At 42.6% G+C, this 26,077-nt stretch overlaps 2 protein-coding genes across 2 annotated transcripts in view; one reads left to right on the top strand and one right to left on the bottom strand.

Annotated features, from left to right (window-relative positions):
• XPO5 (exportin 5) overlaps positions 1-19,807 on the bottom strand; it is a 52,994-nt gene extending 33,187 nt beyond the window's left edge. The window contains exons 1-11 of the mRNA XM_015421491.1: positions 19,505-19,807; positions 14,910-15,031; positions 13,077-13,149; positions 12,383-12,520; positions 12,033-12,215; positions 9,665-9,691; positions 8,838-9,023; positions 6,766-6,842; positions 6,160-6,259; positions 2,402-2,485; positions 1,768-1,893 (exon numbers count right to left, since the gene is read on the bottom strand). Coding sequence (XP_015276977.1) covers positions 1,768-1,893; positions 2,402-2,485; positions 6,160-6,259; positions 6,766-6,842; positions 8,838-9,023; positions 9,665-9,691; positions 12,033-12,215; positions 12,383-12,520; positions 13,077-13,149; positions 14,910-15,031; positions 19,505-19,609 — 1,221 coding nt within the window. The 5' untranslated portion in view covers positions 19,610-19,807. The remainder of the gene's footprint in view (positions 1-1,767; positions 1,894-2,401; positions 2,486-6,159; positions 6,260-6,765; positions 6,843-8,837; positions 9,024-9,664; positions 9,692-12,032; positions 12,216-12,382; positions 12,521-13,076; positions 13,150-14,909; positions 15,032-19,504) is intronic.
• Positions 19,808-23,461: 3,654 nt separating this feature from the next.
• POLH (polymerase (DNA directed), eta) overlaps positions 23,462-26,077 on the top strand; it is a 21,012-nt gene continuing 18,396 nt past the window's right edge. Inside the window, exon 1 of the mRNA XM_015421479.1 lies at positions 23,462-23,660. Within this exon, the coding sequence (XP_015276965.1) occupies positions 23,524-23,660 (137 nt within the window). The 5' untranslated portion in view covers positions 23,462-23,523. The remainder of the gene's footprint in view (positions 23,661-26,077) is intronic.

The following is a 26,077-nucleotide window of genomic DNA, read 5'->3' on the forward strand; positions in this document are numbered from 1 at the left end:
CACGAGTTTCGAGGGTCTCCTTTCTTGTTAGTTCTAACAGCAGCATTCAACATGGTCAATTATGATCTTATGACCCACCGCCTCACCAACATAGGAGTTCGGGGAACTGCCCTACAATGGTTTTCCTCCTTTCTCCATGGTCGGGGACAGAGGGTGGTGCTAGATGAGAGGGTTTCCCCACGACACCCACTAGAATGTGGAGTGCCACAGGGGGTGATTCTCTTGCCAATGTTGTTTAACATCTACGTGCACCCCACTCACCCAGCTGGTCTGGGGGTGTGGTATGGGTTCCCACCAGTATGCTGATGACACCCAGCTCTATCTGTTGTTGGACGGCCGCTCAGACTCTGTTCCTGAGAGCTTGGACAGAGCTTTAGAGGCCGTGGTTGGGTGGTTACGACAGAGTCGGCTGAAGTAAAATCCTACAAAGATGGAGGTTCTGTACCTGAGCTGGGGGAGGGGATTCAGGAATTAGGCTCCCTACCCTGGAAAGGGCACCGTTAGTGCTGGCCCAGAAGTTGAGGAGCTTAGGGATGACCTTGGATGCCTCACTTTCTATGAAGGCCCAGGTCGCCACAGTTGCCAGGTCTGCCTTTTATCATCTGTGGCAGATCAGGCAGCTAGGTCCCTACCTCTCCCCCAGGGACTTGGCTACATTAACCCATGCAATGGTCACTTCCAGGCTTGATTACTGTAACTCACTCTATGTGGACTTACCTTTGAGGCTGATCTGGAAACTCCAGCTCGTGCAAAATGCGGTGGCATGCCTGCTGACTGCAACGTCTGTGTGGGCACACATCCAGCTGGTGCTCCACCAGTTGCACTGGCTACCAACCGAGTACCAGATCCATTTCAAGGTGCTGGTGTTGACTTTTAAAGCCTTATGCGGCCTGGGACCGACATATCTGTGGGGCTGCCTCTCCCCATATGTGCCCCGAAGAGCCTTGTGCTCTGCGGATAACCATCTGCTGGTTGTTCCCGGCCCAAAAGATGCCTGCTTAGCCCAGTCTGGTGGAACATGCTTCTGACTGAGATCAGGGCCCTGCGATACCTGTTGCAATTTCGCAGGGCCTGCAAAATGGAGATGTTCTGCCAGGCCTTTGGCTGGGGCAGCGGGCATCTACCAGCCGGCCTCCCTATTATTGCTGTTGCTTGAGACTACTATGGCTCGGTGCTGGCTCACTCATTTCCCAGTTGTAGGAACTGAAACTGAATATAGTGCACTGCCCACTTTGAATGTTTTATACTGGTTTTATTTTATTAATTTAGTATTGTTATTTAGTGTCTGATTTTAAGATTGTATTAAATTTATTGTTGTGAGCTGCCTTCAGCCCACTTGCAGGAAGGGCGGGATATAAACAAAAATAATAAGTAAGTAAGTAAGTAAAATAGTGCCCTGTTCCATGCTTCATCAGTGAATAAAGAATTAAAGGAACAGAACCTTCAGAGGCCTGCAACTAAAGTTCACAAAAATAAACAGCCTGGTAGAGTTAGCCTATACTAGAGCTATGAAGCACACAATCTCTTATGTGACACTGGTTTGAAGGGGGCAGCAGCCATTGACATTCTGTTTCCTGGCCAAATCAAGGCCCCTGTTGAAGAGGCACAGGGAGAAATTTACACCCTGGCAACCTGCCATATGTCATGGGATACCTACCTCCAAAAAATATGGTTCTTTAACTCAGAACACAGACACACATGTGTCATATGCATATAAAACATACATTATTATCCAGTTTAGAATCAAAGCCTCTCATACTACTGTACCTTGACTAGATTAGTCATAGATGCCCGCAGATATTTTGGGATAATAGCCAGCAACACAGGATCACGTGATAGGACTTCATGCCGAAAAAGAGCTCCCCACGTGATCTGAGTGGACGAGCGTAAGAACTAGAGGAAAAACAAAGAATCCATCAAAATAGAAATCTATTAACTGAAAAATATGAACTCAGGCGTTGAAAGCACCACAATGACCACTGCTGGCCTCCCCTCTTAGGTACTGTTAATACTCTAATACCAAATGAAACCAAAAAATAATAATCCTAACATTCAAAGGACAAGACAAGAAATCCAAGAACTCCTGTTCAACATTTCTATCCCCATGAGCCACTGAAAACTGGATCTGAATGAATGCCAGGTGGTAGAAAACTGCACACCATGGTAAGTTCCAATTTTCAGAATAGGAAATGGAGGAGGCTCAGCTGCCTAGTAGGCACTAAACAGCATGAATGCTCTCTGGGTTGGGTTATACTGCCCCCAAAGCATTTCCTTAAGCCAGGGAAAGACATGTAGATTTTAAAAATGTAGCTGTATATAAGTGCAGCACAAGCACATTTTTTCCAGAACAGCCGGCTCTACACAACCTATATACTGCATTTTAAACTTCCCATTCACCTACCTGGCTGGGATGGGTTGTGAAAGCTAAAAATGACTCAAGGTATTTCCCAAAGTTGGCTGGTGTTTCCACATCTGTATCAGAGCCCTGTTTAGAAAACAGAGGAGGTGAGGCACTGGAAATCTAGGATGGAGTCAAATGATGGACAATCATATGGACAAGAGCATACTGCCTCTAGTCAACTAAGGGTGTTTATTTGGACTGTTCAGCCACACAGTTCAGTGCAGGGTTATTCCCACCCCCTTGAACTTCCTAGCGGACATATGAGGACAGGGAGGCAGTGGGGCCCTTGGATGACCAAGGGGTAAAAGGAGTACTGAAGGATGATAGGGAAATTGCTGAGAAGCTAAATGCATTTTTGCCTATGTCTTTACTGTGGAAGATGAGAAGTGCTTGCCCACTCCAGAACCGCTGATTTCAGGAGGGGTGTTGAAAGACCTGAGTCAGATTGAGGTGACGAGAGAGGAGGTCCTAAAACTGATAGACAACTTAAAATCTGAAAAATCACCAGGCCCAGATGGCATACATCCGAGAGTTCTGAAAGAACTCAAATGTGAACTTGTAGATCTCCTGACAAAGATATGTAATCTTTCCTTAAAATCTGCCTCCATTCCTGAGGATTGGAAGGTAGCAAATGTCACTCCCATCTTTAAAAAGGGTTCCAGAGGAGATCCGGGAAATTACAGGCCAGTCAGTCTGACGTCGATACCGGGTAAATTGGTGGAAACCATTATTAAGGAAAGAATTAGTAGGCACATAGATGAACAAAACCTATTGAGGCAGACTCAGCACGGTTTCTGTAAGGGAAGATCTTGTCTCACTAACCTGTTAGTGTTCTTTGAGGGGGTGAACAAACATGTGGACAAGGGGGATCCAATAGATATTATTTACCTTGACTTCCAGAAAGCTTTTGATAAAGTTCCTCATCAAAGGCTCCTAAGTAAGCTCAAAAATCATGGGATAGAAGGACAAGTCCTTTTATGGATCAAAAACTGGCTAGTTCATAGAAAACAGAGAGTGAGTGTAGGTGGGCAATTTTCTCAGTGGAGGGTGGTAAGCAGTGGGGTACCGCAGGGATCAGTACTTGGTCCACTGCTTTTTAACTTGTTCATTAATGATTTGGAGATGGGAGTAAGCAGTGAAGTGGCTAAATTTGCGGATGATACAAAGTTGTTCAGGGTGGTGAAAACCAGTGAGGATTGTGAGGCACTCCAAGGGGATCTGTCAAGGATGGGCGAGTGGGCGTCAACATGGCAAATGGGGTTCAATGTGGCCAAGTGCAAGGTGATGCACATTGGAGCCAAAAATCCTAAATATAAATACACATTGATGGGGTCTGAACTGGCAGAGACTGAGCAAGAGAGAGATCTTGGAGTTGTAGTGGATAACTCACTGAAAATGTCGAGACAGTGTGTGACTGCAATAAAGAAGGCCAATGCTATGCTGGGGATTATTAGGAAGGGTATTGAAAACAGATCAGCCAATATAATAATGCCCCTATATAAATCAATGGTGAGACCTCATTTGGAATACTGTGTGCAGTTCTGGGCACCACACCTTAAAAAGGATATTATAGCTTTGGAAAAAGTGCAGAAAAGGGCAACTCGAATGATAAAAGGGTTGGAACACTTTCCCTATGAGGAAAGGTTAAAGCGCTTAGGGCTCTTTAGCTTGGAGAAAAGACGACTGAGGGGTGACATGATCGAGGTTTATAAGATTATGCATGGGAAAGAGCAGGTAAAGAAAGAGGTACTTTTCTCCCTTTCTCACAATACAAGAACTCGTGGGCACTCCATGAAACTGCAGAGCGGTCGGGTTAGAACGGATAAAAGGAAGTACTTCTTCACCCAAAGAGTGATTAACACATGGAATTCACTGCCACAGGAAGTGGTGGGTGCTACAAGCATGGACGGCTTCAAAAGGGAATTAGATAAGCATATGGAGCAGAGGTCCATCAGTGGCTATTAGCCACAAGGTATAGCTAGGGGCTCTGGGGCAAGTGATGCTCTGTCTTCTTGGTGCTTGGGGGGGTCAACAATGGGAGGGCTTCTAATGTCCTGGCCCCACTGGTGGACCTCCTGATGGCACTGGTATTTCCGGCCACTGTGTGATACAGAGTGTTGGACTGGATGGGCCTTTGGCCTGATCCAACATTGGTGTCTCTTATGTTCTTATGAGAGTAACAGCTCTTCATCCAGCACTGCAGGTTTGATGAGCTAAGCTTTTTAAAGAGCTACTGGTTGCCAGTAATTTCAATTCACACCTAGAAGGGTGGGAAAAGAGTACAACCATTTGGAAAACACAGAGAGCAGTAGAAGAACTACAGCACAGCAGCCAATAAATAACTGCATTTGGATTGCTTCTTTCTAAGTTGGGAGTATTCTAATTAACTGTCTTAAAAATCCTCCACGAAGCCAACCAAAGATCTGAACACTCAATGCATACTTAGAAGGACATAATAGTTACATTTCTAAGGGGTTTCTCTTGTTTACGTTCATTTTTATTTATACCCCTTTTATCCCCAAAGCAGCTTACCTCATTCTACCCTCCTCCACTTTATCTTCACAACCACCACCACCACCACCCTGTGAGTGGGTTAGGCCAAGAATGACTGGCTCTGTGTCACCCAACATGCTTCGATGGCAGTGTAGGGATTTGAACCTAGTCCCCCCCTTCCCATCCTAGTCTGATACTCTCACCACTACACCACATTGACTCTTGACCAACTGCTAGTCTACTTTCTAAAAAGCAAGTTGTCAGGGTGGGAGCATGCAGAGTATCCTCTTCTTCTGACCTGAAAGTATGGAGTCCTAATCTTGGAAATGCAAGGGCTGGCTGTAGTTGATGGTGATGGAATGGCACTGTGCATATACTCAGACACTATTTCACATATTCCAGGATAAAGCTCTGGCATTAAAATAGTCTTCCAGCACTGAGCCCTGTAAGACCAGTGGTCAGCCCTTGAAACACAGCTTGAAAAGGGCAGGAACCATTCAGCCAGTATTCTCCCTCCCTTAGTTATATATAGTACCTGCTGGTCCACATTAGTGTCTGCCCAGGCCCCTACGAACCACATTCATGTCACAGAATGGGTGAATGTGTTTTGCAAGAAAGGACAGAATGTTGCTGTGAGTGTTGCAATATCACTGTAGTAGATTAAGTGGGCAGGGCTGGCACTGTAAAAGGAGAGTATGACAAGGATCGGTAGTTTAAGAACTTTCTAGGCCAAGCCCCTCGTGGAGATACACTACATTATTTGTAAACTAGCAACATTCATTTGTATTTCATGGGTACTGAAGAATATCTTCTAATAATTATTCTTGGCACATTTACTGGAAAGAGACTGAAGCTGTGTGCAAGAGATCAAACTGGGAACAAGGACAATATAATATCAGCACTACCCTGACCTGGATAGCCCAGACAAGCCTGATCACATTAGATCTCAGAAGGTAAGCAGGGCTGACCCTGGCAAGTATTTGGATGGGAGACCTCCAAAGAATACCAAGGCCAGGATGCAGAAGTAGGTTGTCAAGCCACTTCTCTGAATGTCCTCCATGCCTCAGTAGGAGTCGCCAGAGGTAGCCATGACTTCCAGGCATGGGCACACATATGCACACACACAAAATGCAAAAAAATACCATATATATATATATATATATATATATACACATACACACACACACACACACACACACACACCACCACCTATTTAATATCACCAAAAAACACACCCACAATGATGCCTCATTTTGGATACTTACCACCAGTGCACATAGCTGACTGCCCAAGGAACACAGGACTTGACAAAGTCTCTTCAAGAAAACATAGTGTTTCTCCACCAGACCTTCCCCATCTGCTGTCCTGAACAGTAAAGAAGAAGAGAGAACTTCCATGAGAAACCTTGTGTCAATAAGTTCCATAAGTAACAGTTCTGAACTTTTACTACATTTTCTGTAAGACAGACCACAAAAGGGAACATCTGAAACAAAGGCTATAAAAAACCGGCAAGGTGAAATCTATGAGCAGGTAAAATCAGATGTGAGAAGCTGGAGTTTTTTCTCATGAGGCAGCACTTCAAAGTAGAGCACACTTTTATGCAGTGATGGCTCAAAGAGACTCTAGAAGTTGCTTTTATCCGAAAATCTGCCTCCTCTCGATGCCTCAAATATAAAGTCGGAAAGGCTCACTATGTTCAGCTATGATGTTAATTTAGGCCTTAGCATTCTATGTCTGGAGCTCTGTCCACGCTTGAGTCAAAGTCATACAATAGCAGTTATTTAAGATTTGGGAAACCAGTGAGCTACACACTAAAAGCTTTCTATTTCGAAGTTACCACGTGGTCATAGCAGCAGGACTGTACTACTCACTGGGCAGCAGAGAGGATGTAATGCATGGCAACGTCCCCAAACAAAACCATCAAAGGCTTGCGGTCCTCCAGTTTCCCCTAGGTACAAAGGAAATCTTTACCACAGCATATAAAAATAACTTTTCAACAGCAACCAGGAACCAAAAGATGCCTACCACTAACATATGGCAGCTTCTTTTGCAAACATGCAGAACATTCTCACTAAGTTATTCCCATTTTTCCTCCATCCACATGACACTATCAACTCCTCCATCCATATGACACTATCAAGTGCAAATAGACTGAACTGTAAGGGACAGGCAAAAGTAAGCCTTGGAAGAGTTCTTCTTTCTAAATAACCAGCCCCTTGATAAGTTGCCAAATGGGGACAGAGTGAAGCTGCACAATCCAGAAGAAAAGATACAACTTCAATGCCTTATGCTTGCTCCTAAATTACACCAGCCTCTGACTCATTTCATGCATAAAAACCTCTTATATTCTATAAACTTAAGATCAACAAAGCCAAACTAAACCAGCATCACATCCCACAAGTACAAAGTTAAGGCCTCAAATCCCATTCACAATGAGAGTTTTGCTACAGGAACCCATACTGTTTTGAGATCATCCAGCAGAGATTCCAGTGAAAACTTTCTATTTTTCTGCCCCCAAATAACAGAACTCCCTGCCATAGGAGATTGGTTTGGCCTCCTTGTTGCACCCCACCCAGCCTCTGCTGAAGAACTTATCTATCCTACATGGCCTTTGAGTAAGCCATTTTTATCCCTGTTTTTTAGGCTTCACTGTTACTGTTTTGTTTTGATTTTATTACTTTGTATCCTTTGTGAGCTGCACTGGACACATGAGGCATGGAAGAGCAGCATATAAATCTGCCAAGTAAATTAATGTTTACTCATCCTTGAGTTTGATTTACCTTACAAAATGGCTACAGTAGTCAAGGCTATTGCTAAAGTGTTGGGAGTATTTCGAGAGGAAGACAAAATGGGAAAGTAGTGGGAAGGAAGGTGCTCAGTGGAAAAGGATACTGAGCGGTTGGAAGACAAAATGGGAAAGTAGTGGGAAGGAAGGTGCTCAGTGGAAAAGGATACTGAGTGGTTGGTTGGAAGACAAAATGGGAAAGTAGTGGGAAGGAAGGTTCTGAATGAAGAAGGATGCTGAGCAGCTGGTTCTGTTTTCCCAAATCCTGTTTAGCGAGCAATACAAGTCTTGCCATATGTCTGTGATGAAGCCCATTGACAAAAAAGGTGAAATGCACACAGCAGCATTTAAGTGCTTAACAGATGTTTATTATTCTTAGAAGGAAAATAAGAACTTGTGTCTTTTATTACTTTTTTAAAAAGTGTTAAAATAAATGGTGCTGGGCAGCATTCAATGGAACCCTAGCTGCATGGAGGGGTGTTGGGGAAGCTTAGTATCTCTCCGCACAGTCTGTGCAGGAATTAAACAAGGTGTCAATAAATGTTCTTCTTGCCACTCTCACTTGGTAATATTAATAACAGTTATAAAAATAAGCACTTTAAAAAAAAGAACAGAAGCATTTATAAGTGAAGCAATTCCCTGGCACAGCAGAGTGATGGATACAACACTGCTCCCTGTTAAACCACATGACCGTGGAGTAGCTTGATTACTGGAGATGTTTGGTACATAGAATTCACATTTCTGTAGTTATAGAAAGCATGGCTTCTAACTGCAAATGCTTCATATGATTGTTGTAAAAGAGACACACACACACCCCTATTGCAGCTTTGGCTGACTCCTGGAGATTATACAAATTTAATATCCAAATGTTCTATATTAGAGGAGGAGTGCCAAAGCATGGATTTCTAAAGCTTCAATATTATGACAGTACATGTAAAAGAAAGGCCTGTATGAATACGTGCCTAAACACTAGTTATTCATTTCTAGGTCTACCCAGGACCTTAGATATCTGTACCAGCACTGATTTTAATTCTTTACATTTCAAAAAACCCAAAACCCAGCTACTAGGCAACAAGGCTGAATCCAAGGAAGAAAGAAGAACAGTAGTCAAGCAGCATGCACTAATGTGGGAAGAGGGAAGAGACAAAAGGAACTTACTTTCCTGCTGACTACAATCAAGAGGCACTCTGCTGCTCCCACTTGGAGCTCTGGCTCATTCAGGAGAAGGCACAGCATTTCTAAGAGCTTGCAATTATCTGCTGTGATATGACTCATAGCCACCCAGTCGATATAGCCAGCTAGAGTGTTCAGTGCTGCTATCCCCACTCGACAGTTTGCCTGTGCCTGTGAATAGATGACAGTTGAAGGGTCATACACATTTTAGAGGATTTTGCATTATCTACTTCACTAATACTCTGGCACTGCTGATAGCAGAACAGAATGATAACACCTTAACATGTAAAAAATGAATTTCACTTTTGTAAATACCTGGGCACAAGCCAATCAGTGCTCTGAGCACTTTATTTTCCCTTGCAGAGAAACTAAACTGAGAAATTCAATCAGACCAGCTTTCTGAAGTACTCTGCTCATTTATTTAATTATTTAATTTATTCCCCGCTCTCCCTGCCAAGGCAGGCTCAGGGCAGCTTACAGATTTCATAAAAATACAATTAAAACCTAGCATGACATATAATCATAAACATAAAATACCAATCATTTAAAATACCAATCATACCAATCTCGCTCATGAAAGCTAGACTTGAAAAATCAGTTCAAGAAGGGTTCAATTCACCTTCTAACTCTATAATATCGTGAACATGCCCCCCTGACAAAATAAGAATTTCCTCACTTACTTCACAATTAACTCATTGAAGTTAAATACTAATTTATATGGGTGGCAGCAGCTTAAGGACAAACTTGTCCGCTAGTTCCTGAACACCATGATGTGTAGAAAGTTCTGTGCTTCTTCCTCTGGCTTCGCTTACCTTTTGTTCCTGAGATACATCCATCTTCTGGAAAAGAGAACAAACAGTGAATGAACTTCTGTAGTGTGCTTCTCCTTTGTTCTGTTAGGATGGAGCTATGGATATTTCAACAAATCCATCCTTGGCTTTGAAAACTGAACATGCAGAAACAAGCTATGCTGAGGTAACAACCTCTACCTAATTCCATCCTTAGCTTTGTTTTTAGTTCACAGCTTGAAGTGAGCTGAAAAAGTTTCAGGTTGTGAAGTCCTATAAACAATGGCAGGACCACTTCTGATGGATGGAATTTGCGGTCCTACTGAGAAAGCTTTGAACCACTCCAACAAATTATATAAACATGATGCACACACATTAAAACTATAATGTGCAAGGGTTACAGACACATGGTGTGAAAAATGAGTGCACTGATAGGGGAAGACTTGTATCAGTACTGTGAAGCCAGCAACTGATCCAGGTTCCCTTCTACATATATAAAAGCTACATGCTTTTTTCTTGTAATGCGAGAAGCTGCCTACAGTGATATGTTAAGTGAACCAATATACTCAGCAGGAGTGCATGAAGCCGCAGTGAAGTTCTTTGGCCATATTGGCAGTAATTATTATTCAAGATAGCAGTTTCTTAAGCTTTGCTGTATCAACAATCCTTGCCCACCCTGCCATACACACTTACAGCAACACGAGATATACCACCCTCAGTAAAACAAGACTAATAAAGTATTAAATTAAAAATGATATATTTCTATTTGAACCAAATTTTTAGTATAGCTACAACCACCTTTTTACATTAAGCAATCTTAACCATCTCATACACAATGCCATTTTAAACTTTTTTTTTTTTTTTTTTACATTGAAGGATTTCGGTCCAGATTTGTTAAGGAAACATGATAACCTCATAGTAGTTCTATTAAAGGGAGAATTTCAGCAGTTCCGACTTCTCCAATCAGAGTGTCATAGACAGCAGCAACTACCTGCAGAAATGTCCCCTTTTATTTGGTCATTAAGGGCCAGGATTGGCTCAACACCCCCATATAAGCAATTCTCCAAGCATTATGGTGCAACTACCTTTTTTCTTATGACTCCAGTGATCTGAGATGGAACAAATAACAAACAGCAAAGCCTGCAAGAACTAGAGAACCTACAGCCCCCACTGCCCATTACCATCTCTGGGTGATTCATATCACAAGTAAGCATTCTGATCATAGTCCCAAATAATGTTTCTAAAGTTGCACTTTTTTAGCTTCCCTGTGTGTGAAGATATTAAAAAACTCTGTTATAAAGGTTTTTGCCTTCAAAACTCCATGTTGTTACTTCTAGAGCTGAACAAACTCATGTTCCATACATATGGGCCTTCATTCTCTCCCCCATCCAACATGGACTGATAACAGTAAATCACCCCAAGTATGTGTATAATGTGAGAGTACAGGATCTTGGGTAACAGCCTCTCCATAAACCCACCCCTCAAGGATTACCCTACACAAACAGCTCAAAAGTTGTGCTAACCTGTGGAGGAGAGAGGGCATCTTGTTCCTGGGGCACTTTAACCTTGCCAATTAAGAGGATTCCACAATTAGCAAATATAACCATGCTTTCACCCCTCTGCCTCATTTCACACCTCATTCAATTGAACATACTTACTTGGAGATAAACACTGAAATTAGTTTACTTCTGAGTAAGTACGGCTGGGTTCAGACTTACTGATGTAACCATTCCCAACCCTCCTTTTCTCTTATAGTCACCATTCATGAGGCTTTATGCAAGGGTCTTTGTGGGTAATACGCCAAGGATATCAACACTGATTTGCCTATTTTGGCAAGCAGGCTGTAATCTTCAAGCACTGATTGACGATATCAAAACAAATTAGAAAAAGAAAATCCAAAACAAGATATGCATGTAAACATTAGATTTGTTACTACTGTATTCTTCTGCCTTTCCAAATCTGTTTCTCTCTTCTGTGGAGAGGCAAAGGTCTCAAAATGCTTTGAGTACACTTCTGGTTCAATGAACATTAATCTTTAAGGGACCTCAACCTCAGGGACAATAGCAGCAACTCTACTTTTAGGACAAATGGGGTTGTTGGGCAGTTTGATGCATCAAAGAAACATGTACAGGAACCAGCTAGCTGGGGCAGCACCGTCCCATAACAAGGGCCTCATACAGCTAAAAGACTCCCCTGCAATCCAGAACTACAGATCACCAATGAGTGTAACTGGATCCCGAGATCTTTTCTGGTCACCCTCTGTATGGTTTCTTGCTTGCAGCAGAATCCTCAAGTGCAACAACAGAACTGATGTCCCACCCTTGCAGCTGCCATCTCCTGAAAGCCTGAGAGTTTCCTGTGCTAACTGAACCAGCGGGATATAGTCTCTTACCATGCGTCTGTATTTGTTAACATTCTGCTGCAGGGTGTTGAGCAGGAAGCTAAAGATCTTCTCCATATTCTGGGTAAGAGTTTGCTGGATGTCCCGGCGTCGCTGGGTTGGCAGTGTATGAAAGGTCACTACATCTTCCGCCAAGCGCAGAAGGATAAACATCACCAGCTCTGTCTGGGTTTCCTGAAGTTCCAAGAAAAGAAAACAAAGCAGCCCCCCCCATTTACTTAAAAGTACCACACATGTGTAGGCAGGCTATAATATTCACATACACACACACTTGGATAATTTTATCTCCCACTCAAGACTAATAAAGGTACCACAATCTGACAGTGAGGCTCATGTCATACCCCTTGCTTGGAGAGTGTATCCAGCTCTTTTAACATGTCAGGCCAGTGCTGGGGCCATTCGCGTTTGATCATCTCAACGACAATGCGAGAGAGAACGTCCTTTATGTGACTTTCTTCCTCTAAAATATTCTGGGTACCCTGTGAACAAAAAACTGGAACAGTTATGAAATGGAAGATAGCTGTCCTGAGTCATCCAATATTTATTCCACAGCAAACATCTGTGGTAAAATAGCAACAGCAAGAAAAGTTTGAATGAACTTAGGCAAATATGCCCTTCTAGCCCACAAAAACAAAAGTGACACCCTGCACCAAGAAAACTATCACTCAAATTAAAACAGATCTTTTAATTTAATAATAATTTAAAATTAATCATTTATAAATTAAAATGGATCTTATATATAGATTTATATCTATCTGAATGGAGCCATTTAAACCCAGAAACAAAAAAATAGATTAAGAAGCCTAAGGAGAGTTTGGCGTTCAATAACAAATATTCCTAGAATTACAAACGATATTCTCTCTAGAAGTGGTAGCTAAACTACTGAAATGACCTCCTCCCAGAAGCTTTACTAGTAGTCTCTCACGAACACCAGCAGGTTCTGCCTCTTCCACAGCTGATACATATAAATTATCTCTACAACACAGGTAAAAAACTGCAGTGTAGCAGTTTAACATTATGAAAAGCCAGACTCACACTGGATATCAGTCCCATGACATTGTTCTTCAAATAGACTTTCTCAAGTCGAGCCATACTATTCCAACGGAATCTGCCAAATAACAAAGAAGGCACCAATAGATCTTTACAATCATCAAGAGGTTCTGTAAGGCCATTTTATTTTCCAGGGCTTTTACTAGAGTATAAATTTCAGGTGTCTTTTGTGGGTGATGAGGGAGGGTATCTGGAGTTTTATTTTATTGGTTTAAAATTATAGTGTTCGGTAAACTGCCTGAGTCATGAGAAAAGGTGGTATGTAAACTTCATTTCTCCTGAAGCCTTTTCAACCCAATCAGATTTCAGGGTAGAAGTGTAAAGTTTTCCCTCCAAGCCTGCTTTTGACCAATTATTTCAAAAGTTTGGATAAGGTGGTTAATGTTCCAGTCAAAGAAATTAACACTGATTCATCTTGGCTCCTCTGACAACCTGACCAAATGGCAAACCAAAACTGAGATGCAGACAAAAAAACCACTGTGATAAATGGCTGCTAAGCTGTATAAAATATTATATATTTAATAATTCAAATGCTATGCTACATGTTCTAATAATCACCAAGCTACCGCTTGTACAAAAACTCTTATCACACAGAAAAGGTGAGCCTATAACTCTAATACGTTCCTGCTTGTACCAAGCTTGAAAATCAAACAGTGAAGTACACCTTAAAGTGGGCTTTTATTAAACATAGCATTTAAATCTATTAAATATACAATATTTTATACAGTTTAGCAGCCATTTATCATGGTGGGGTTTTTTGTCTTCATTTATATGTGTTGTGATCCTGTTGTATATTTAAACTAAAATGAGATGCAGGTTCCCTTTCGTCAGCTCACAGATCACCATAAACTTCTTTCCCTGGAATGATATAATAGGATTTTATTGCTTATGCACAGATGAATCCAGGTGTCATTTCGTAGAAAAAGAGGTGCAGGAGCTCATTTTCATAACTCATTTGCATATGCCACACCCCCTGACAAAGGGCAGGCATGCAAGCATGCCTGGGTTCCCTGCCTGATCTCCAGGTGCCCCAGAGGGAAGATCGGGCAGGGAACCCAGGAACCTGGGGAAAAAGGGAAAGAGAGGCATTTAAATCCCCCCCACTTCCCCGAGTTTCTCTGCAAAAGCAGAGAGGGTCAGGGGAAAAAGGGGGCATGTCTGCCCGCCTCCCTTTCCCCTCCCACGGTGGGCCGGCTGGAGAAGGGAAGGGCAGGCAGGCAGGCAGGTTTTGAATGCCATCTGGGGAAGGGAAAGAAAGGCATTTAAATCCCCCAGGTCGGGGGGCTCTGCAGGCCTTCCCTGGCGCATCTGCCTTGGCGGGCGGGCCAGGAAAGGTGGGGGGCCCACCCCTGGGCTCCTTACTGCCGGAGCGCTGTTCCAGCACGTTCCGGCAGGAAATGACGCCTTGATGAGTCTGTTGTTTGAACAGTACATTTAATCCTTTTACAACACTCACCAGGTTCAGTTATACATGAATTAATAACCAAAGATGCTGATCACTGACAATCAAGGGGGAAGGGGTATGGCTCAGTAGTAGAGCATCTGTTTTGCATGCAGAATGTTTCAGGTTCAATCACTGGCATCTCCATTTAACGGGATGAGATAGAAGACGATGAGAAAGACCTGAACCGGGGACTCTGGAGAGCCACTGCCAGTCATAGCAGGCAATACTGACCTTGATAGACCAGTGAACTGACTCAGTGTAGGGAAGCTACACATATCCATGTGTGTGTGTGACGGATGAGATCCTGAGTTTGGGCAAGCAGAATTTCCTAAAGTTGCAATACAACATCACCTGAATCAAACAAACTTCCTTACTTCACCACATGCTCCAGGATCTGAAGTCCAAAGTGCCGGACTATAGCGGTCTGGGTTTTCTCTGACAGCTTCAGTCCACAAGGAACACATTTGGGACACTTCTCCTTAAACTCTTCACAGAACTGAAAAAGGAGAAAGGAAATATTTAAAAACAAAAACAAAAGCACAAAAAAACCCTCCCTCCACCAAAACCCTATACAATAACATTGAAACAGACACACGAGAAGGCTGATTTTGGACAGAGGTAAAGAAAATACACATGAACCCCCACAATTATTTTTAAAAATACAGAGAAAACGTATGGTTTGGTTATTTAGCAAAGTATGTGCTACTGTACTGAGTGCTAACTTGCTTTACACCCAGAAGTATAGGATGGCTCTGAAGAACAAACTATAGTGTATGTAGCTATATGCCAACAAACCTTATTATTTTTACTAGATTTTTTTCACTACCTACTGTAATGTATGAAAACCCCCAGACACACACTTCAGATGTTTTTCAGGAGCTAAATGCTTTATAGGGAGAAAGGCTGAGCACTAGGCTACACATTAGCTTGGGTGCAACTTTCTCATTGTTGGCAATCTTTCTGGCAATTTCCATGCTCTTGTGTCAACACACAACAGAATGTTCTTTTTACTAAATCATACCACCTCCTATATATATATTTAAACCATTGTTATCCTTTTTTCCCATTAGAAACTTCCACAGCAGCTAACATCAAAATAAAAATACTTAAACACTAGTATCAAAAAAACACAGAATGTTTTTAAGCATTTGCTGAAAATCTCCACAGAGTTAATGATTTATATTAGCAGAGTGAGAATTATCCAACCCCCCTGATATGCTGCTCCTGGGAGACAAGGGACCCTGCCCCAGGAACAATTTAAGTAGGATTATTGGCAAAAATCAACCCTCTCCATACACGGGCAGAAATGACTGGTGGCATCCAGTCCAAGAAAACCACAATGCAGCTATATTATAAAACAAATAAACAGAGTAGTCTGTCACACTGTACAAATTACACTAGATACTTCCGTCTTCTTATACAGGTCTAATTACAACTATAAACAATACACACAACAAATGGTTTTGCCACCATGCATGAATGACATCTACACCAGTTGAATAGTGACCTAACAGTCCTTGAAAGTACAAGTCTCTCTTTAGAATGATGCAGTCACTGACTCATGATGCAGAGAGGTGTTTCAAAGAGAAAACACAAAGTGGACGGCACGGGCTCAGGAATAGCCACAGTGCAAACCAAAGGAGTGGCAACGGCATGCCTAGGTTGCTTAGCCATTTTCTAAGACTTCATCAGGTCAGTTTCCTTAGTGATGGAGCCCACCAAGCTCTGGTAAGATTAAGAGCTTGATGGGTTCTATCACTAAGGAAAGCAGCCTGATGAAGCCTTAAACTGTCCACAACTGCAGGGTATGCAGTACACTCCTGCAGTATTATGCTCAAAATTAATTAGCAACCAGTGTAATGATTTTAAAACTGACAAGTTATTATTTATTTATTTATGTACTTATTTATTACATTTATACCCCGCCCTCCCAGCCATGGCTGGCTCAGGGCGGCTTACAACAAAATAAAACCAACAATAAATAACATGTAAATAACATGGCAGCTTACAACAAAATAAAACCAACAACTCGGTAAGTTATTTTTTTTGTTTACAAATTTTGTATCTTGCCTTTCTGCCCTTACAATGGCCACCAAGGCAGCCAACAATTTAAAATATAAATGATAAAATAACATTATAAAGCCATTAAAATCAACCTGCCTCCCGACCACACATCATTAAAGCAATTAGTTTGAGCTGCTATGTGCCTGAGACCTCAACCTCCATTTGTAGACACTATTAATCAAACCCCAAGCTACAATCTTGGCAATCTCATCCAGAGTGGGCAAACTAATGTATCACTGATTCAGCATTCAAGTTGATCACTTCACTTCCAGCCTCCACAGAATATCTCAGTAGTTTCATGAAGATACTAAACATCATTAGAGACAAACAGAACTCTGTTGGACTCCACAGTTTAGGTGAAGAAACTGAACAGCTCTCCTTCAGTGCCACTTTCCAAAGATGTTTGAAGTTCCTGTGAATTTAAGCCTGTCTACTATATATAAAGCGGTGGCTCAAGGGGTTAAGACGCTGAACTGCAGGCTGTAGAAGGTCAGTAGTTCAGCAGTTCGAGACCCAAGTTGCCACATGACGGAGTGAGCTCCCGTCTCTAGTTGCAGCTCCTGCCAACCTAGCAGTTCGAAAGCAAGAAATTGCAAGTAGATAAATAGGTACCACTTTGGTGGGAAGGTAACAGCGTTCCGTGCACCTTGGTGTTTCGTCATGCCGGCCACATGACCACGGAAACGTCTTCGGACAGCACTGGCTCTTCGGCTTTGAAACGGAGATGAGCACCACAACCCTAGAGTCGGACTCGACTGGCTTTCGAGCAAGGGAACCTTTACCTTTACAAGGGTTACAATCCAAAGAATATGTTCCTGGGAGTAAGCCTCTGAACAAAACAGAATGTACACCCAAGGAGACCTGCTCAGGATTGCTCTCAGTCTCCTTACTTTCTACATTGATCTCAATTTCTTAAATCCACGATACTCACTGGGAGCCACATGTGGCTCTTCTGAGCACTGCACCTCTATTTCAGGAAAGCAGGCAAAGCCCTTACTCAGTGGGACTTATGGTTGTGGTTCCTACCTTGAAATGGTCACACATAACCAGAGAAATGGATAAGCTGTGAGCCTTCCTGAAGTACAGGCCTCATGTCAGGGACTGGAATAAATGTGGCTCTTTTGGTTGATGGTAATTGCAAAAACGACTCTTCCTGAGCCTTGGACTAAGTACCACGGTCTAAAATATTTCATTTAAAAAGCTGTTGTTCCCCTCAGAAGTATCTCCCCATAGTCTTGTCCCATTTCCATCTTGTTCTCTTCCTTCTGTGTAAACTCAAAGCCCTTACTCAGTGGGACTTATGGTTGGCACATGGTTCCTACCTTGAAATGGTCACACATAACCAGAGAAATGGATAAGCTGTGAGCCTTCCTGAAGTACAGGCCTCATGTCAGGGACTGGAATAAATGTGGCTCTTTTGGTTGATGGTAATTGCAAAAACGACTCTTCCTGAGCCTTGGACTAAGTACCACGGTCTAAAATATTTCATTTAAAAATCTGTTGTTTCCCTCAGAAGTATCTCCCTATAGTCTTGTCCCATTTCCATCCTGTTCTCTTCCCTCTGTGTAAACTTACAAGCTATTACCTTTCTTTATTCTTTCCCCCCTATTCCCATTTTTGCTCTTTGCATGCTGCATATTGGTTTTAATGCGGTCAGCCTCTCCAGCTTTAATACCCAATTCAAAAGCCCTGCTCCTGCAACACCTTTCCTGAACTACCACATCACATCAGATCCTAGCCAAAACACAGTAAACACTATCTAACGCCTACCTAGTGTTGTCTCCTGTGCTGGCTGAGATCCTGTGTACGTGATAGAGAAGCTGCCTAACAAGCATAAGTTCAACCAGCACACAACACTGTTGTGCTACAAGAATCTTCTCTCCAGCATCTTTACCAGGGCAGTGTTAACAGCACAGAGGCTCTGGCAGGGGTGTGTGTGTGTGACAATCACATAAAGCCAACCTGCTACTCCTTCATCAAGACTCATGCCTTTCCTTTACACTAGCCCCGCTCATTTTACAGTCGCTTCCCACGCTCTCAAGTGTTGACTTGACAATGGGAAGTAATGTTCAATTGCTTTGTTCCAGAGGCACTCTCCCGCTCGTCGGTATGGGAAGCCAGCCCTGCCAACTGCTTAACTTTCACAGGCCCCACAAACGACGCTACCGGCCACGTGGAGCAATGCGGCGGGATGGGAGAAGGGAATCCCTGTCTTGTACGCCCTGCTGGGACAGAAGAGGTTTTATAGGCACACAACACTGTTGTGCTACAAGAATCTCCAGCATCTTTACCAGGGCAGTGTTTACAGCACAGAGGCTCTGGCAGTCGTGTGTGTGTCTAACTATCACATAAAGCCAACCTGCTACTCCTTTATCAAGATTCATGCCTTTCCTTTACACTAGCCCCGCTCATTTTACAGTCGCTTCCCACGCTCTCAAGTGTTGACTTGACAATGGGAAGTAATGTTCAATTGCTTTGTTCCAGAGGCACTCTCCCGCTCGTCGGTATGGGAAGCCAGCCCTGCCAACTGCTTAACTTTCACAGGCCCCACAAACGACGCTACCGGCCACGTGGAGCAATGCGGCGGGATGGGAGAAGGGAATCCCTGTCTTGTACGCCCTGCTGGGACAGAAGAGGTTTTATAGGGAGCCTGCGGGCACACCCTTTCAAAGACCGCACGACTTCAGGAGAAGAATCGTGTGATTCCCACGGCTTTAAACCCAGCAAGTTGTGCATACCGAAGCAATACGCCTCTGTGAGCAGCGGGGGGAGGAAACAGGCAATGCTCAGGGTGTCGGATGTCCAGGGCCATCCGCCATGTGCCTGTGCTGCGACACGAAAGAGATTCCTATAGCAAGGGTTGGGGAAGAGGCGGAACCTCAGGCCCTTACGACCCCAATGGTACCTTGAGAGCTTCCAGACGGTATCGCTGCGTGGAGGCCGGGTCCATCATTACCGTGACCGCCTTCACCAACTGCTCGCAGAGACTGCTCACTTGGTCCCCAGACATGATGCGGGAAAGAGAGGAGGGAAGCGGCCGTTGCCCCGGGCAACCAGGCACGGGGGAGAGTTAGGGGAGCAACGTCGCGAAAAGACCAACGAACCACGGGAACGTATTACGCAGGCGCCAATTACTAGACGACCGTTTCGTTTAGCCTTTCCCGAAGCGCCGTCGATAGACAAACGCCGGTCTCTGAAACGTCAGGCAAGGCGGGGGGGAGGGGGAAGAGAGCGTGAGACGCATGCTCTGTAAAGCGAGAGGCCGACTTTGAGCATGCGCAGTAAAGATGTTTTCGTGTCCTCGAAGGAGCGGACCAATCACAAATAATATCTCAAAATCCCACCCATAATGCTAGAAAGAGTAGAGTAACGCACGCCCCTTAGTTTCCTGTTGGTTTTTTTTTAGGAACCCGGTTTTCCGTTAATAGAGCGAAAATATAAAATGTGCTGATAGAAATGAGTGGCGTCAACAGAGCTCTGGTTTTCGGTTGGGAGGAATGTTGAGGGAGCGCGGGAAGTAGTAGTTTAGCTAGATTTGCATTTCCTGTAGTGTGGGGCATGATTTATGCTGGCTTCTTTTCTTCTGCTGCTTGATTTCGGGATCATATTGATTTTAGATGACTTAGAGAAAGAAGAGAAGAGACTGGATTTATACCCTGCCCTTCACTCAGAGTCTCAGAGCGGTTTCCCTTCCCTACAACTGACACTCTGTGAGGTAGGTGGGGCTGAGAGAGATCTTTCAAGAACTGCTCTTTCAAGGACAGCTCTGACAGAACTATGGCTTGTCCAAGATCATCCAGCAGCTACAAGTGGAGGAGTGGGGAATCAAACCCGGTTCTCTCAGATCAGAGTCCGCACACTTAACCAGTATACCAAACTGTTTTTGAAATGGAAGTAATCATGAACCATGTGATACCCGAGAGAGTAAAGGAATTTTTATTCTAGCACGATTTTCTGTGGGCTAGGGCACGCTGCTTCATTACTTGTGGCATCTGTCATGTGTACAACAACAACATGTGTACAACAATAATAATAATAATAATACTTTCAATTTATTAATCGCTTTCCCCAGTGGGCTCAAAGCGATGTACAGTTACACATTTTAGACAGGGGACTAACAATGTTCATAGGGGATAGGGAAGACAACATATATTCATTTAATTGCACACACTGTCACTGCACGGTGTAAACGTCTTCTGGCTTGGCTCAGTCATTTTCCAACGGCTGCTTGTCGACCAGGCTTCAGGACCCGTATGTCACATCACCACACTGCTACCGCCTGGCCGGAAACATCCACAGCAGGGATTTTTGTAGCCGAGAAGTTCTTCTGCCTTTTTCCGACCTCGACCACGACGTCCCGACCGTCAGCTAACACCCTCCCACAAGGGAGATTGATGTGCCCACCCTCTCTAAGGAGTGGTTCCCTATGCAATCATTCTACCATGTGGATCTTGATAACGTGCACTGAATTATATTGCAGCAAAGGGCACATTTCTCCAATAAGGATGGAGGCAGTTAACTTTACTAAAGCTTTTAATATTTTATCCGAATGATTATCGCCCTCAATTCCTGTATGCAATATGGGGGTATTAAAAAGCAGGATAGGCTTCCTCTCATAATCTGTAGCTGGGCTAAATTTAATTTGTTTGTAAGTGATCTGAAGATGATAACAAATTAGGGTAGTGAAACCCAAGGTTGAGTGAAGAGTTCCAAGAGGCTCTCTGCAGGCGGGGTGAGTGGGTAACAATTTGAGAAATGAGGTTCAGTATAAAAGTAAAGTGATACACATTGGGGCAGAAAATTCTGACTTTGTATATGTTGAATTGAATTGAATTATCGCCTGAATTGGCAATAATAGACCAGCAAAGATATCTTGGGATCATGGCCCAATGAAAAATGCAAATTGTATTCTGGAGATTATTAGGAAATGGCTTGAAAATAAAATGGTCAGTACTTTGGAAAGCTTCATGGTTCAATTGCTTGTGTAGCACCTTGTATCTCAAAGGGAGAAAGGAAAGATTGTTCTTTTCTGCACCAAGATGATAATAAAGGTAAAACTGAAGTGTGTGTGGGGTGGTCATTTTAAGGAAAAGGTGATGATAAAGGCATTTATAAAATCATGGATAGTGAGCAGACATTGGACAACATTTTTTCTTCACTTCACCCAGTGAATTTTATGTACAATTCAGGATAGATGGTAGAAAGTACTTGTTTTCACAATGCATAAATTAGTTTATGGAATTCACTGTCAAAAATGTGCTGCTGTCTGAACTGACAGGAAGATACAAAAACATTGCATCTAATTGTAGGTTTTGTCCTTGCTCTGTTAACCGGATTGAAAATTGGTCCACATGTTTTTCCATCATAGATTCTGTCTACAGAAATGCTTGGATTTACTGGAACCTGTGTTGGTTAATAAAAAGCTGTAATCTGAGCAGAAGACGCTCAAGATTATTGGCAGATGTTGACCAGAGATACTACAGTATCTGTGTTTTCTGCAATAAAAATATGGGCTGAGATAATTTACTCAGATTCTAGCCCTTTAACTGTTAGATATATTAGGACAAATAATATATGTTGAAATTCTATGGAAATAACTAATTTTATAATAGTGTTTTTTTCTGCGGGGGGAGGGGGTCTTGCTTCTGAATGCCTGTGGCCTCTAAAGACAGACTGACTGACATTGTTACAGGATATAGTCATGGCTATCTATGTGGATGGCTTCTTGAAAAGGGTTGGAGATATTCATGAGGGACAGGTTCATCAATGGCTATTAGCCACAATGGCTTAAAGATACCTCTGTGTTCAGGGGCTATGTTTTCTGAACACTACTTACTTGGGAGCAATAATGGCATGGGAGAGACGTTGGTTTTGTATATTACTTAAAGATTGGACATCTAGAGATCTCCTGAAGGAAACTGGATGGCCCTCTGATCCAGCACAACAGTTCATTGCAGGATTGTAATTAACCACTATCAGTCCACTGCTCTTCATTTACAATACTAGGTTGTTAACAATGGACTGTGTTAGTTACCTATAAAGGTTGCAAAATGGGCGTAATAACTTTCCACTATATTACCTTTTTCATACAAAAAGAACTGCACTGAGGAGGCATAAACTTAATCTTTGGTCTTTGTGTGAGTAGCATTGTTTCTGGGTTTCTCCACTGTATCCTATGATTAGCTGACACTTTTGCCGCTTGCGTGTGTGAGGACTTCTGGTAAGTAGTCAAAGGAATAAATCCATTTAACACTTTTTATTGGATTGATGGTATTAGCACAAAACACCTAGCTTTCCAGCCCACCAGGACTCTTCATCAGGTTTGATGTTACAAGATTTAAAAAGACAGAAGGGTGGAAAACAGATGCCACGATGTAAAGTCTGACCTTGCAGGCTTCGTCAGTGAGATGCTTGCAGGATATAAGCTTAGCTTTATCGCTGCGGTTGATGGCTACAGCGTGTTCTCTTGAACCCTTTGTTAAGGCCGTCCCCATTCTTTGCTCTGACGAATTGTCAGTCCTATTAGTTTTTGATCCTGTCAGTTTAGACAAATGGAAAATGCCCCACTGAGGCCTTAAGAATAAAGTTAACCCTGCGCTCCTCGAGGACGGGACCTAGGTCTCTTTTTCTCAGCCGCTGTTCGGGAGACAGATTTCCCCCTAAGACTACATGTCCCAGTGTGCATTACTGCTAAACATGATGCGGGTGAGGTTGAAAGGCAGCATGCTGGGAGTTGTGTGCTCTTCTTCCTTTGCAGTAGTAAGGGCGGGAATCGAGAGAACTTTGCTTGCTTGGTAGTGGGCGCCGGCTGGGTGCTTGGAATGCCCCACTCTCCGTCCGGCTCTAAGCGGAATCCCTCCAGTTTAGCCCTCATCCAGAACACTACCCTTGTTCTGGCCAGGTAGTGGCCTTGCGTGTCCCGTGATGTCCCGCGGGCGGGATCGGGTGGTGGCGTTGGCGGACATGGACTGTTTCTACATCCAGGTGGAGCAGCGCCTGGAGCCCAGTCTTCGCGGCAAGCCGTGTGCCGTGGTACAATACAAGACGTGGAAAGGCGGCGGGTACGGACCTAAGCCAACAATTTAAAACATTTATTTATTTTAATGTTTGAGTTACCCACCCTCCAAGGACTTCACGGTGAAATATATTTCTCCCCACTGTCATCCTCACAACAACCCTGTAAGGTAGGTTAGGCTGAGAGAGTGACTGGCCCATTAGTTATCCATTGAGTTTTGTGACAGGGATTTGAACCCAGATCTTTGTAGTCTTGAGTTCCACACTCTAACCACCAGACAGTACTTTTTCTTAGTTACTATATTGCCACCTGTAAATAATAGTAGTGGGGGAGAGATGGAATATATGGTGTGCTTCTGTGACCTTCAGAATCAGTGTGGTAGAGTTTTGAATTTAGTTCAAATCCCCACTCAGCCAGGAAGAGGTGATCAAAGGCCATTGGCTTTCTGTGAAGCCTCCCTATAGAGTTTGGAGGGGGAAAGGAGTTCTGCTCCTTAAATCAGAAATGTAGCCTATATTAAAAATAATAATCCTTCAATCTCTGTTTTCCCCAGACCAATACTAAGGGCTTGACACTGTGAAATGATTTTGTGCCAGTCCTTCTGCTTAAAATGTATTGATGGCTTTTCTTAAAATGGCAAAAACAAAACCCTTGAAGTTGTCACATTAATACAAAGCAGAGGAGCGTCTTAAGAGACAAAAATTTGGCCACAGCTCATGTCACCTCAGAAATACAAAACCCAACATAATGGAATCCATGCTTCATAAGAAATCATACTGCTGTCAATTTCTTGTGGCCCAATACAATTGTAACACTTCATAAAATGTTTCCCAAAGGTAGATAAGTCATAGTCTCTGACATCTTCCAAATTTTTAGTTATGAGCAAATCTCCTTGGTATGGTGGATAAATGTTGGGGTTTGGGGGATTTCAAAGTCCAGGGAATTGCCTGGGACCCCCAGTAATATTCTATGGGCTGGACTGAGACTCGCAAGAGAGTTTTCACAGAGAGAGACAACCAAGACAGCGGCTTTACCTTAGAAACTATTTATTGAATCTTGAAAACCATAACTTTTAAACTTTTTTAAAATTGAAGTATTTAATCCTGCTTCCATGTAAATCAAACAGTACATAACATAGCATATATTACATACCTCAATACATCGAATATTTCTTTCCCCATTCCCTTTCCCCCCCTTCTCAAAACGACCAGCAATAATTCCTTATTTTATATCTGTAACCATAGGCACACCTTTTGGAGTTTAACCAATATATCATTATTGCCCCCCCCCGCCGCTTTTACCCATCTTATATACTCAAACCACCTCTTCTTGACTTCCACACTCTTATCCTCACCTAGCTTTTCCTGTTTTAATATCGTTAATATGTCCGACTGTGCCCATTCATATCAATAACCATTCCATCTGTCTATAGTCCATTTTGTAGCATCTTTCCAGCCAAGCGCTATAACCGCATGGGCAGCTAAAATCATAGCTTTAAATAGGACCTATGGAAAGTAAAAGATATAGGTCCTTTCCCTTTAGCTCCTTCCAAAAAGTTACCTCAAAAATTTTAAATTCCTCATTTAGTGATTCAAGTGGGGCCCACTTAGAATGTGGAGGCATCCACTTAACCTGTTCCCCACCCCCCTATTTTTAATGCTGTCCATCTTGGGCCTATTGTATTATTGATCTCTTTTTTAAATCTTTGTGTAAATATTCCAAATCCGCCTGCTTCTCCATTGATACAATCTTCCCATCGGCCCCATTTATCCTAATTTTTCCCATCCAACAACATTTGAATTTGCAATGCTTCATAGTATCCTTCCAATTGTGGCATATCCCAACCTAAATGTTCCTTTGATGAATATATCACTTTCCTTGGTATTCTAGCTTGTTTCTTTCCAAAAACCCAATTTTTAAATACCTTATCCCACATTGCTAACTGTTTCTTAGACACCCATTCTGGAAGTATCTGAAACAAATACATCAATTTAGGTATTATAAACATTTTAAATGCCCTAATCTTTCCTAGTATACTCAAATACTTATTATTCCATTGATTTAAATTTTTTGTATCTTCTTACATATTATTTTATAATTTATCCCCATCAAATTCTTGACATTTCTTGTTATTATTACTCCCAAATATTTCAATTTCTTATTTCCTGATTTCATACCTGTTAACTTTGCTATTTCTTTTTGTTCCTTTAAATCTATCTTGCTAAACATTATTTCTGACTTCTTAATATTTACTCCTAAACCTGAACATGCTTAAGGATTCCCTAAGACCAATAAAATATTGTCCGCAAATAAATTCAATTTAATTTCCTCCTTTCCTACCTTATACCCCTGTATTCTGATACTATTTCTAATTCTGTCTGCCAAAGGTTCCATAGCTATGACAAATAACATCGGGGATAAAGGACACCCTTGCTTAACTCCTCTCTGAATCAATACTTCCCC

The sequence above is a fragment of the Gekko japonicus genome, unplaced genomic scaffold (genome assembly GCF_001447785.1).
Source record: "Gekko japonicus isolate JY-2015 unplaced genomic scaffold, Gekko_japonicus_V1.1 scaffold1012, whole genome shotgun sequence".
Taxonomy (NCBI): domain Eukaryota; kingdom Metazoa; phylum Chordata; class Lepidosauria; order Squamata; family Gekkonidae; genus Gekko; species Gekko japonicus.